General features: G+C 44.2%; 1 protein-coding gene across 1 annotated transcript in view; it reads left to right on the top strand.

Annotated features, from left to right (window-relative positions):
- The window catches only part of ADGRB1 (adhesion G protein-coupled receptor B1), a 341,354-nt gene that overhangs the window by 262,560 nt on the left and 64,401 nt on the right, over positions 1-14,393 (top strand). The window contains exon 21 of the mRNA XM_058174889.1: positions 9,973-10,123. Coding sequence (XP_058030872.1) covers positions 9,973-10,123 — 151 coding nt within the window. The remainder of the gene's footprint in view (positions 1-9,972; positions 10,124-14,393) is intronic.

Genomic DNA, 14,393 nt, shown 5'->3' with positions numbered 1-14,393 from the left:
TGATGAAAATCATCTTGAATGTATTTGGGTCAATATAAAAGGGTGAAAACGATATTGCCATAGGTCTATACTATAGGCCACCCAACCAAACAGAGGAAGTAGATGAACTTTTGCTAGTCAGCTAACTAAGGTATGTAGGAAGCACATCACAGTAGTAATGGGGATTTTAACTACCCTGACATCAACTGGGAAACAAACTCTGCACCAAGTGGAAAATCCAACAGGTTCCTAACAAACCTAGCAGACAACTTTGTTTCCCAAAAATAGAGAAGGCGACAAGGGGTCAGCCATATTGGACTTAATTCTCACTAACAGAGATGAAATGATAGAAGGTGTTGAAGCTACAGGAACCTTGGGGCAAGTGACCACGCAATATTGGAATTCAACATTAAGCAAATACAAGTAGTAGAACAAAGTCAAACTAGAGTCTTGGACTTTAAGAGAGCTAATTTCAATAAACTTAGAGAGATCTTGAGAAGGATTCAATGGATGAGAATCCTCAGGGGGAAAACAACTCAAGAAGCTTGGGAAATTTTGAAAAGTGAGATTATAAAAGCACAGTCTAACACAATACCAATGAAGAAGAAAATAGTAGATCACAAAAGAAACCAGCATGGATGCATAAAGAACTATCTGACAAATTGAAAGACAAAAAGGACAAATATAAAAAATGGAAAGAGGGGCAAATAACTAAGGCAGAATATCAGCAAATAGCCCGAGCCTGTAAAGATGAAGTGAGGAAAGCTAAGGCTCACAATGAACAAAGGCTAGCGACAAAAGTAAAAAATAATAAAAAAAGCTTCTTCCAACATGTTAAAAACAAGAAAAAAGTCAAGGAAACAATTGGCCCATTGCTGGGAGGAAGGGGCAAGAAGATGACAAGCAACAGGGAGAAAGCAGATCTACTTAACTCATATTTTGCATCTGTCTTTACACAAAAGGAAAAAACAATCCAACCTATCAAAAACAGCACTACAAAAAACAGATTAGAAACACAAGTTAAAATAGGGAAGAAAATGGTAAGTGAACACCTGTCTACCCTAGACATGTTCAAATCACCAGGACCGGATGGATTACACCCCAAGGTTCTGAAGGAACTGGCAGACGTGATCTCAGAACCACTGAACTATATCTTTCAAAGATCCTGGAGCACAGGGGAGCTGCCAGAGGACTGGAAAAGAGCTGATGTAGTTCCCATCTTCAAAAAAGGAAAAAAAAACAGATCCAGGAAACTACAGACCTATCAGTCTGACCTCAATACCGGGGAAGATTCTGGAAAAGATAATCAAGCAACGAATCACCGAACACCTAGAAGCAAACAAAGTAATAACCAAAAGCCAACATGGGTTTGTCAAAAACAGATCATGCCAGACTAATCTTATCGCATTCTTTGACAAAATGACAAAATTAGTAGACCAGAGGAATGCTGTTGATATAATTTACTTGGACTTCAGTAAAGCATTTGATAAAGTAGACCATAACCTACTACTAGATAAAGTAGAAAAATGTGGGTTAGACAGCACCACCACCAGATGGATTCGTAACTGGCTGACCAACCGCACTCAACGTGTAGTCCTCAACGGAACTACATCCACATGGAGGAAGTATGCAGTGGAGTACCCCAAGGCTCTGTTTTAGGCCCAGTACTCTTCAACATCTTCATCAATGACTTGGACGAGGGATAGATGGGGAACTCATCAAATTTGCAGATGACACCAAGCTGGCAGGAATAGCCAACACTCCAGAAGATAGGCTCAAGTTACAGAAAGATCTTGACAGACTTGAACATTGGGCGCTATCTAACAAAATGAAATTCAACAGTGAAAAAGTAAGGTTCTACATTTAGGCCAAAAACAAAATGCACCAGTACCGTATATGTGGTACCTTGCTCAATAGTAGTACCTGTGAGAGGGATCTTGGAGTCCTAGTGGATAACCATCTAGATATGAGCCAGCAGTGTGCAGCAGCTGTTAAAAAGCCAACACAGTTCTGGGCTGCATAAACAGAGGATAGAATCAAGATCACGTGAAGTGCTAGTACCACTTTATAATGCCTTGGTAAGGCCACACTTGGAATATTGCATCCAGTTTTGGTCGCCACGATGTAAAAAAGATGTTGAGACTCTAGAAAGAGTGCAGAGAAGAGCAACAAAGATGATTAGGGGACTGGAGGATAAAACATATGAAGAACGGTTGCAGGAACTGGGTATGTCTAGTTTAACAAAAAGAAGGACCAGGGGAGACATGATAGCAGTGTTCCAATATCTCAGGGGCTGCCACAGAGAAGTGGGAGTCGGGCTGTTCTCCAGAGCACCTGAGGGTAGAACAAGAAGCAATGGGTGGAAACTGATCAAGGAAAGAAGCAACTTAGAACTAAGGAGAAATTTCCTGACAGTTAGAACAATTAATAAGTGGAACAACTTGCCTTCAGAAGTTGTGAATGCTCCAACACTGGAAATTTTTAAGAAAATGTTGGATAACCATCTGACTGAGATGGTGTAGGGTTTCCTGCCTGGGCAGGGGGTTGGACTAGAAGGCCTCCAAGGTCCCTTCCAACTCTGATGTTATGTTATGTTACATTAACTTGGGCAGAATGATAGAACTGGCAGAGTCTTCTGATTTAAGTGGTCTTTTCAAGCAATTTAGATACAGAGGAGGAGGAGGAGGCGGAGGAGGAGGAGGAGGAGGAGGAGGAGGAGGAGGAGGAGGAGAAGGAGGAGGAGGAGAATGACTGTAGGATCTTTGATGCTCTCTGAGCTTGGTGGTTTCCTTGCAGATATTTCATAACCAAACTAGGTAATATCATCAATGCAGTGGTGTTACCCATGGTGGTCTTCATATCATTTAGACCAGGGGTCTTGAACAAAGCTGGCTGAGGAACTCTGGGAGTTGAAGTCCACAAGTCTTAAAGGGACCAAGGTTGGAGACCCCTGATTTAGACTTCTTGTTCAATCTCCCCAGCCTACTGTTGTCTTCCTTCTAATGTGTCCCTGAGCATTGGACACAATATTCCATAGATGCAATCTGATGTGGAGCCTTCCCTTTCCTTTCCCAAAATAAGAGTTTGCATTTCATTTTGAACAGCAGCAAATCACTCTGCTTGGTTCATTAGTAAGAGGGCTAATTACCATTCACACGTCTGCCACCCAACCAGGTTTTTTTTTTTCCTGTGGTGTTCAATTTGGATAGTAGGTCTATCCATCTTAGTATCACTTCCACCAAAATAGATAATTCATGCAAGAATTTTCTCATTAAGGGAACATCTACCACACGTCTTTTTATCAGCATCTGTTAGTCAGAGATAACGATACATTAAATTTTCCGGCGTTGTTTCTCATCTTTTAAATATTGACTCCTTAGATCATTCCATTTGGCTTCTGCATTGGAGGCAAATACACATGTTTATAAACAGCATTGCATTTCATTAAAATGCTACTATTTTTTTTTTTAAAAAAATAATCTGTCGTACTCTTTTTCTTTTTTAATGATAATTTCCATAATATGTGCATCTGGGATGCCTTAAAAAGAAAAGGAATCAGAATAGATAGGATATATGATCCAAAACAGCCCTATCTGCATATACCATGATGTCTGGCCAGATGTGGTTAAAAGTTCTCCAGAGCAGGGGTCTCCAATCTTGGCAACTTTAAGCCTGGCGGACTTCAACTCCAGAATTTCCCAGACAGCTTTGCTGTCTGGGGAATTCTGGGAGTTAAAGTCCGCCAGGCTTAAAGTTGCCAAGGTTGGAGACCCCCTGCTCTAGAGGACTGAGAACCTGGGCAATTCTCCTGGAGAGACTGGACTGCCATTTGTCAGAAACGGTGTAGGGTCTCCTGCTTGGGTGGGGGGTTGGACTAGATGACCTACAAGGTCCCCCCCAACTCTATTTATCTGTTAATTCAGGAGTGTAACAAAGTTCAGCAGCCATTTTGAAAAGGATGTCATAAAACTGGGGGGGGGAATTATTTATTTATTTATTTTGTCACGACATTATATACAAACACATACAATGAAAGGAAATAATAGGAGCGGTAGGCACTTTTATCCACTTATGCACGCCTCTTATAGTCCTCTTAGGAATGGGGTGAGGTCAATAATAGACAGTTTTTGGTTAAAGCTTTTGGGAGTTTGAGAAGAGACCACAGAGTCAGGTAGTGTATTCCAAGCATTAACAACTCTGTTACAAAAGTCATATTTTCTGCAGTCAAGATTGAAGCGGTTAACATTAAGTTTGAATCTATTTTTATTATTGCGATTGAAGCTGAAGTAGTCTTTAATAGGAATAGATGATTCTGTATGTTAAACACAGGTCTTGTCAGAGTTGGCGGAGTTCTAAGTTTTCTAATCCCAGGATTTCAAGTCTGGTGGCATAAGGTATTTTGTTGTTTACAGAGGAGCGGAGAACTCTTCTTGTAAAATATTTCTGGACTCGTTCAATTGTATTAATGTCAGAGATGTGGTATGGGTTCCAGACAGGTGAGCTGTATTCAAGAATAGGTCTAGCAAATGTTTTGTAGGCTCTGGTTAGTAGTGTAGTGTTTTTGGAAAAGAAGCTATGCAAAATTAGGTTTACAACTCTTAGAGCCTTTTTTGCTATGTAGTTGCAGTGGGCTTTGGCACTTAGATCATTTGATATGAAAGCTCCAAGGTTTTTTACAGGGTGGGGGTATTTGTATTTGTAGAAGAGAGAACCAAATTTCACCTTCAGGGTAAAATCAATATGAGAGCATTATCCATTCATTCATTCACCCTAGGCCAGTGATGGCAAACCATCTGAGCGTGTCAAAAATTCAGAAATTGCCTAACTTGACTCTGCTGGCAAAACGCACACTCACCGGACAAAAGAGACCTCTCCAGTTCTCCTCTCCTCTGGACCTTCTGGAAGTCATGTGGGAAGGCCCTGCTCTTGTGCGGCTCTGGAACTTCCAAAACTCTTCCTCCTCCTCCTCCTTCATCTCCTTCTTCTCCTCCTCCTCCTCCCCCTCCCCCCTCCCAAAAAAATCCAGTTGCCTTTTGAAAAACAACATCTTTGTGATAAGACTCAACAGAATTCAAAGGAGGTTGGATTTTGTTTATAGCTACGTAGGGATTCTAGTCTGATTCCTCTTTTGACTCCACCCCCAGGTTCTGCCACTCCTTCCGCCACATAAAGTGAATCTTAGAAAAAGTCTTTCCTAGCTTGTCCTACTTTTGCGTGCCAGTGTGATTCCTCTTCATTATTTAACATTTATATATAATGCTACTGTATGTATGTGTGTGTATATATATTTGTTTTTGTAGATTTTCATGGGTATAGGTATGAAGGTCTTGGCATATTCAGGTCTTTTCCCGTGTAAGGTTGAAAGTATCTAGGCGACGTTTCGACGAGGTCTCACTCGTCATCTTCAGGCTGGTGCTTGTGCGACCGGTATTTATAAAGAGACGGCAGCTCCGACCACGCTTTGCTCTCACAAGCATGAAGCCGAAAGCACCAGCCTGAAGATGACGAGTGGGACCTCGTCGAATTGTATATAAAATCTCATTTCTGTTTATCTGTTCCTGGAGATCTTCTCTGCTTTTCCCACACTCCACTAACAAAGGCACACTTTTCATGTGCAGGTCCCGAATGACCCCCACCCCCACCCCCCTCCTCCCATTTTCAAATCCCTCTGACGTTGAAAGGAGCATAGAAAAAGAGACATATTGTTGCTGTCAATCACAAGAAAATGGGAGGGGGGAAGTTTCCCCCGCAGATACTCTCAGCTGCTAAATCATGCTTGGTCAAGCATTAATTGCCTGCTTTGGAGGACAGGGAAAAAAGCCTTCACTTCTAGCAGCAGAAGAAAAATTAGTGAGATGGGTTAGGAAATCTCGTGAGATACCGTAGAATAGTAGGTGGAACTCTCTTCTCCAGTCTGTTGATTTCCTGATCCTTACCAAATTTAAACGGCATAAAAATGGCAAAATCCAGCACCTGTTGGGAAGAGATCCCAACGATAATTTTAAAGAAAGTCTCATGAAGTTCCTGCCGCAATTTTTCCTTTTGGGAATTATAACGGATTGTACAGCGACTGAGATTAAATTGATTTTGAACTTAATAACGGCAGCAAGGCTGTTGATTGGACAATATTGGAAGAAAAAAGAGTTACCTACAATAGAAGAATGGATATTGAAAGCTACTAACTTGGCTGGGATGGCTAAAATCTCAGCTTTTTTGAAAGACAACACGCAGGAAAGATATTTAATTGAATGGAAAAAATGGATTGATTATTTACAAAACAGATATCAGATTAAGAGATATCAGATCGCCTTTGAATAATTAGGATGTATTATTTTATATAATGGGGGGGGTTAGGAAATGAAAAGATTTGGATGAGGTTAACTGGATTAGAAGGGAAAATTTTATTCTATGTTTGGTTTATGTATAACAATACCTTGTGATTGACCCGGGAAGCCGGGGGAAGGAGGGGAAGGGGTTTTATGGGGGAGTGGGGGAGAAAAGGTGGAAAAATGTTTTTGTTTGTTAAAACTTTTTCAATTAAAAAAAAAAAAGAAAGTCTCATTGTCTATGGCCATGATGGCCCAAAGTGGAACACGGAGCCATGTCACCTGGCATGTGCAGCATCCCCTGTTCCTTTTCCGGGTTTCTGGCACGCGTGCGCACGTGATGATCAGCTGGCTTTTATGCATGTGGCAGTGCCGGAAATTAGAAGATCTTCTAGCTGGTCTTCTGTTTTCCTGCATGAGCATATGTGCCGGCCAGCTGATCATCGCTTGCACAGGTGTGCCAGAAACCCAGAAGAGTAGCTGGCTGAAACCGGATGCTCAGTAGTTGAAAACGAAAGTTCATTTTTGGGCACGCTCCTCTTCTGGGTTGCAGCCGGTGGTGAAATCCATTTTTTTTTTACTACCGGTTCTGTGGGCATGGCGTGGTGTGGCTTGGTGGGTGTAGCTTGGTGGGCGTGGTGGGCTTGGTGGGTGTGGTTTGGTGGGTGTGGCTTGGTGAGTGTGGTGGGTGTGGCTTGGTGGGTGTGACGTGGTGGGTGTGGCTTGGTGGGCGTGGTGTGGCGTGGTGGATGTGGCTTGGTGGGCGTGGTGTGGCGTGGTGGGCGTGGTGTGGCTTGGTGGGCGTGGTGTGGCTTGGTGGGTGTGGCTTGGTGGGCATGGCAGGGGAAGGATAGTGCAAAATCCCCATTCCCATCCCACTCCAGGGGAAGGATACTGCAAAATCTGCATTCCCTCCTCACTCCTGGGGGAAGGATATTGCAAAATCTACATTCCCACCCCATTCTAGGGGAAGGATAGTACAAAATCCCTGTTCCCTCCTCTCTCCAGGGGACGGATACTGCAAAAACTCCATTCCCACCCCACTCCAGGGGAAGGATATTGCAAAATCTCCATTCCCACCCCACTCCTGGGGCCAGCCAGAGGTGGTATTTGCCAGTTCTCTGAACTACTCAAAATTTCCACTACCGGTTCTCCAGAACCTGTCAGAACCTGCTGGATTTCACCCCTGGTTACAGCCCACACTGGCCCACACCTGGTGCTGAAAAGGTTCGCCATCATTGGTCTATGGAGAGTCTCAGTCACCCAGGTCCTGGTTGTCCCAAAGGTGCTTTTTTTCAGGAGGCAACTGGACTTTCTGGTTTTTTTCCTTGAAGACGTTTCACTTCTCATCCAAGAAGCTCCTTCAGCTCTGACTGGATGGCGAGGAACGGAAGGATTGATACTCCTTGCAGACAGCTGGTCAATTGCATTTCGAGGAAAACCTTTATTATTAAAAACTTATCGACGATATTTGATGGGGAATAGTATGGTTTTAGTAAGGAGCGATGGTGAGAGAGCAGGTGCTTGAAAGGCTGGGAAGTGGCTCACCAGGCTAATGTAGCCTGTTATTAACACACAGCTGCCTGCAGTTACTGCAGGCTCGAGTCCCACCAGGCCCAAGGTTGACTCAGCCTTCCATCCTTTATAAGGTAGGTAAAATGAGGACCCAGATTGTTGGGGGGGCAATAAGTTGACTTTGTATATAAATATACAAATAGGATGAGACTATTGCCTTACACAATGTAAGCCGCCCTGAGTCTTCGGAGAAGGGCGGGATATAAATTCAAATTAAAAAAAAAAATCTGAATGTTGCAGTTTTGCCATCTTCTTTAAAGTTTAGGTCCAATGTTCAAAAAAATGTGGCATTGTCAAGAAATTGTTATTTGCCTAACTAGTTGGCCAGGCAATATATAAACTAACTATGTATGTTTGTAGAAAGGCATGATATTGCTTTAAGGCGGTGCTGCATCATTGCAAGCATCCTGATTGGTTGAGCTCTGTAGCCAGTGTATAAAAGGACTGAGTTGTATAAAAGGACCTTAGTTGTGAACCCAGATTACCCTTAACAGCATCTATAAATGTATTGATATATAAAGTGAATGTTATGGTACGTGGGTTTTATTTGTAGTTAGTCCCTCTGTTAAGCCTCTTACAACCTTGACTGAGAAGGAGGGCCATTCCTGGGACCTAAGACGTTGTCCTCCTTGAATCAGCAAGTGTCACAGGGTTGTGATGGTCATTAAAAACCAACCAACCATTGTCCCAAACACAGGGCTCCTAAGGAATAGAGACCCAGTTTGGTCTAGCGGTTAAAGCACCAGGTTACAAAATGGGAGAACTTGAGTTCTAATCCTGGCTTAGGCGTGAAAGTTGGCTGGGTGATTCTGGCCCAATCACCAAGAGACGGTGAGTCCTAGTCTCACCTTGGCCATGAAAGTCAGCTGGGTGACTTTGGGTCCATCGCCAGGAAATGGTGAGTTTCTAAACCTACTTTAGGCATGAAAGCGGGATGGGTGACTTGGTGCCAATCACTGGGAGACTCTGAGTTCTAGTCCTGCCTTCGGCATGCAAACCGGCTGGGTGATGTTAGGCAATAACCAGGAGACGGAGAGTACCAGCCCTGTCTTAGATATAGAAGGCATCTGGGGGACTTTGGGCCAATCACCGGAAGACAGTGAATTCTGTTCCCACATTATGCATGAAAGCCAGCTGGATGAAGTTAGGCAAATCACTAGAACAGGGGTCTCCAACCTTGGCAAACTTTAAGCCTGGAGGACTTCAACTCCCAGATTTCCCCAGCCAGCTTTGCTTCCGCTGCTCCGGCACATGCATGCATATGTGTGCACATACACACACACGTTCCAGTTTGGGCACTCGGTGCCACAAAAATTCACTGTTGTGGTCCACCAGCAGCCTGCAGAGCTGGCAATGGAGTCAGACAGCAAAGAGGCTGAGGAAGAACATGGGCCAGTCCTGGAGGCTGGGGAAGGCCCAGATGAGGGCTCTGCGTCGGAGGCAGAATTGGGGCCAGAGCTATCGGGGTGTGATGTAAGGACTCCAGAGCCTCCAGAGGCCGACAGTAATGAGGCAGAGGAACAGGAGGAGCCTGTTCCTAATGCACACACGAGAAGAGCTGCCAGAAGGCAAGAGCAGCTCAAGCAAAGAGGATGACTTGGGAGTAAGGCCAAGAGATGATTGGCCCCTCCCATAAGGCTTAAAAGACCAGCAACGGCATTTGGGCTCTTTGCCGGAAAACAACATTGATAGCTTTGTCTTGCTGCATTTGTTTCTTATCGGCGTCTTTTTCTTTTAAACTTTTGCCAAGAAAGGCCTTTGGTAGTTTGCCTAATTAAGACCAAGGTTGGTGATAAGACTGAGGAATTTGTTTTGGGAAGAAGTTGCTTTGATTTAGTTTGGACGACTCTGAGAATGAGTTAATTGTCAGCTGTTCTAATAAAGTTTGTTTATTTTTAAACTGACTTGAGTTTACTACCTACTTGGGCCTGGGTCACAACATTCACCATCACTGGTATAGGGTCTCCTGCATGAGCAGGGGTTGGACTAGAAGACCTCCAAGGTCCATTCAAACTCTGTTATGCTGATTTCTCTCTTGGGTCTCCTGTTCCTCTTTTTGCTGACCTCCCTCCCTTTGGCTCTCTTTCTCCAGGTGATCTGTACCTTGGTGGCAGCTTTCCTCCACTTTTTCTTCCTCTCCTCCTTCTGCTGGGTGCTGACCGAAGCTTGGCAATCATACATGGCTGTGACGGGCAGGCTACGAAACCGGATCATCCGTAAACGTTTCCTGTGTCTCGGATGGGGTGAGCATCCCTTGCTCAAACAGTTGTGAAAGTGACAGTCTATAGTTCACGGTGTGGCCTTTATACCAAATGTGAATCTAAATGTGATCTAAATCAGGGGTCTCCAACCTTGGTCCCTTTAAGACTTGTGGACTTCAACTCCCAGAGTTCCTCAGCCAGCTTTGCTGGCTGAGGGACTGTGGGAGTTGAAGTCCACAAGTCTTAAAGGGACTGTCGTGTCCCACTCCCCACTCTGACGAACGAGTCAAGGAAGTCCGTAACAAACTTGGCAACGAAGCCTCTGCATCTTGCCAAGTTCCTTTGAGGTTTATCAGGGCAGGCAGGAGTCTAAGTTGTGACTTCAGCGATAGGGTCCGGTATCAGCAAACTTGATGAGACTTTGCTTGACTCAAGGTTGGAATGCCAAGAGCAGGTCCTTTATATAGGCTGTGACATGTGGCTCCATAACTCAGCATTTATCCAGGCCTGCCCCTCCCTTCCTTCTGCTGGCGTCGCCTCTCAGATCTCCGGAAGCGAGGATCCTCCCACTTTGAATTGTCTTTAGCTGGATATGCTGTCTGGGAAAGGGAGGGGTCAGAGGGAGTAGGCCTGGGTGATTCCACCACCTGGCTGGCTTTCTGCTCTGAAGGCTGAGCCAAAGGAACACACGCTGTATGAGTGAGATTTATCGGGCTACTCCTTTCACTCCTGGAATCGTCTCCGGGCATGGGGCCAGGGCTGGGGGCTGGAGGCATGACAGGCCATTCATCTTCATTATCAGACTCGGAGTCTGATAAAAGGCCCAGTTGGAGACGGGAGGGGCCCGGCTGAGGAGAGGAGGGAGGACGAGTCACAACAGGGACCAACGTTGGAGACCCCTGATCTAAATCATTGTAGTTCTTAAGTTAATAACATGGTTGTTAAGTGAATCCGGCTTCGCGGTTGACTTGGCTTGCGAGAAGGTCACAAAAGGGGCTCACATGACACACACACCCCAAGGACACTGCAACGATCATAAATATGAGCCAGTTGCCAAGCATCCAAATTTTGATCACGTGACCATGGGGATGCTGCAATGGCCATAAGTGTGAAAAATGGTCATGTGCCTTTTTTTCAGTGCCATGTAACTTTGAACCAGTGGTGGCATTCAGGCGGTTCAGACCGGCTTGGGAGAACCGGTAGTGGTGACCTGTGGGTGTGCTTGCCCCCGCCCACCCTGGCACTATGCCATCCTATTTAGCCATGTTTTCTAAGCCACGCACATGTGTGCAAGCCGTGTGCATGAGCGAAGTGAGAGTGTGCGCACAGGCTCACATTTTCGGTGCGCAGCAAACTAGTGGTAAAATTATGTGAAACCCACCTCTGCTTTGAACAATCACTAAATGAACAGCTGTAACTTGGGGACTATTTGATCTAAACTGGTGCTAAATAAGAGTCAACAGAAATCAAGAGGCATTGGACTTAGACCATTTGTGGGAACATAATGATTCGAGGCTGATGACTTGCATAACTCTGCTCCCTGACTCTGTCTGCTCTATTCCTACTGTCTCTGCAGTCAAAAATCTCAAGAATTAGCAACCTTATATTGACGTTTTAAAGAGGTTAATCCCAAATATTGTGTCAATGGTCCTTTAGATTTCTGGGTGGAAATCTTTCCTAACATCTAACATTTGGGATGTTTGGATATGCAATAGTGTCTGATCTTTTCTAGGCTGTACCAACAGATGGACATAATCAAGATCACATGAAGTTTTAGTACTGCTTTATAATGCCTTGGAATACTGGTCACCACAATGTAAAAAAGATGCTGAGACTCTAGAAAGTGTGCAGAGAAGAGCAACCAAGATGATTAGGGGACTGGAGGCTAAAAAATATGAAGGATGGTTGCGGGAACTGGGTACGTCTAGTGTAACAAAGAGAAGGATTGGGGACAACAGGATAGCAGTCTTCCAATATTTGAGGAGCTGCCACAAAGAAGAGGGGGGTCAACCTATTCTCCAAAGCACCAGAAAGCAGGATAAGAAGCAGTGGATGGAAGGTGATCAAGGAGAGACCCAACCTAGAACTTTCCTGACAGTGAAAATATCTTGCCATCAGAAGTTGTGAACGCTCCATTACTGGAAGCTTTTGAGACAGGGCAGCCATTTGCCGCCCTAGAATGGGACAGGTTCTCCTTCTTGAGCAGGGGGTTGGACTAGAACAGGGGTTTCCAACCTTGGTCCCTTTAAGACTTGTGGACTTCAACTCCCAGAGTTCCTCAGCCAGCTTTGCTGGCTGAGGGACTCTGGGGGTTGAAGTCCACAAGTCTTAAAGGGACCAAGGTTGGAGACCCCTGGACTAGAAGATCTCCAAGGTCTCTTCAAACTCTGTTATTCTTGGGAAGGCTAGGAAGCCAGAGATAGTGAAAACAAATAGCCCAGGGATAAGAGAATTGATGCTCCTTGTAGACGTTTTGAACATATCGGAGACAGATATGTATGTTTAGCCTGCAGAAGAAATGGTTAATTGGGATACAATATCAACCCTTAAATGGATGTCACAGACTCTCTTTAGTGAATAAAGGATAAACATGGCTAGAAACTAATTCTAAGAACGGGAACCACAGAATTGATAATTGGCAGTTACCGAGCAGAGATCACCATGGCACAGCTGAAGTTCTCTCCAGACAGATTTCAAGTCAAGTCTTGCATTCTATTTTGAGGTCTACCTTCTTAAGAGAGAAAACTTGAATTTCCTCTTGGATGTAGCCCCCATATTTTTTATGGTGGACCAATGTATGTTTTCACCATCTACCTCCCCACTCTTTCATTCAAATAAAACTGATATGGACAAATATGGATCTGAGTATCTTAGGGCAGATGGTTAAGGTGCGAACGATGATGGGGGAGAAGGATGATCTTGAGGGTCTAAGACAACCCACCATGATTGACTCACTTCAGTTGACTCACCCCAGCCAACTTTCCAAGGGACAACTCGCCATGGCCAGCTCACTGGTAAACAACTCCCTATGGGACAATTCAATACAAGATAACCCCAGAGAGGAACAAGTGAGCTTCTAATTTCTAGGACTTCTAACTTGAGAAGGTTGAAACCAAAAGCCAGACAAAGCCTCCTGCAATTCACTTGTCTCACTCTTGAATTCTCCTGCATTGAATTCTCCTGCGGTGAGTTGTTCTCCAGCGAGTTGACTGCGATGGGTTAGATGGGACGAGTCGGCCAGAGCAAGTCAGACATGGCAAGTTGTCCCATTCCATCTTGAGGAAGACTCTTGTCAATGTTAGCATGAAGCCAGAGGTCTTCTCTTTAGAAGATGGAGAAAGTTGATGCGGAATGGTGTGATAGGAAGGAGAGACATGGCCAGAACAAAATAGAACAAAATATGAAGTAACCATTCACTAGACTAGCCATGCCCAGTTCTTGCAACCATTCATTGTACATTTTAGCCTCCAGTCCTCTAATCATCTTGGTTGCTCTTCTCTGCACACATGAGCCCAAGACACTGCAACCATCACAAATATGAATCAATCGTGAAGAGTTTAAATTTTGATCACGTGATCATGGGGATTAAACAATGGTTGTAAGTGTGAAAAGCGGTCATAAGTCGCTTTTTCAGTGCCATTTTAACTTCAAACGGTCACTAAATGAATTGTTGTAAGTTGAGAACTACCTGTGCCTGAGATTTGCTAGGCAAGAGGAAAATTTAGATGTTTCAGGGTTGCAATTTAGTCACTTAAAACAAGCTCAGATACTGAATTCCTGATCTTCTAATCCAGGGGTCTCCAACCTTGGCAACTTTAAGACTTGTGGACTTCAAGTTCCAGAATCCCTCAGCCACCAAAGCATTATTCCCAAATAATGTTTATCTAATTATATTTACTCTATAAACCATTAATATGGTTCCATTGCAACAAAACAGCCATGGATCAGAATTCTCTAAATTATACTGACCCTTCCAAATAGCTTATTCTCCTGTGACATTTTATAAGATGTTGATGTTCTGTTGCAAAGCCTCAGAAATGAGTTATTGTTTTCATATGAGACTTGAAGCGCTTGTGAGGTTTCAAACAATTCTTTGTAAACTTGGACAGAGCTGGTGACCTGGTCTCCTAAAGGGAACATATAGCAGTGTTCCAATATTTGAGGGGCTGCCATAGAGAAGAAGGGGTCAATCCATCACAATTATGTGTAGTATTAGTAAGGTAAAGGTAAAGGTAAAGGTTCCCCTCGCACATGCATGCTAGTTGTTCCCGGCTCTAGGGGGCGGTGCTCATCTCCGTTTCAAAGCCGAAGA

The sequence above is a fragment of the Ahaetulla prasina genome, chromosome 3, assembly GCF_028640845.1.
Source record: "Ahaetulla prasina isolate Xishuangbanna chromosome 3, ASM2864084v1, whole genome shotgun sequence".
NCBI classification, from domain to species: domain Eukaryota; kingdom Metazoa; phylum Chordata; class Lepidosauria; order Squamata; family Colubridae; genus Ahaetulla; species Ahaetulla prasina.
This window is presented reverse-complemented; position numbering and strand designations above follow the sequence as displayed.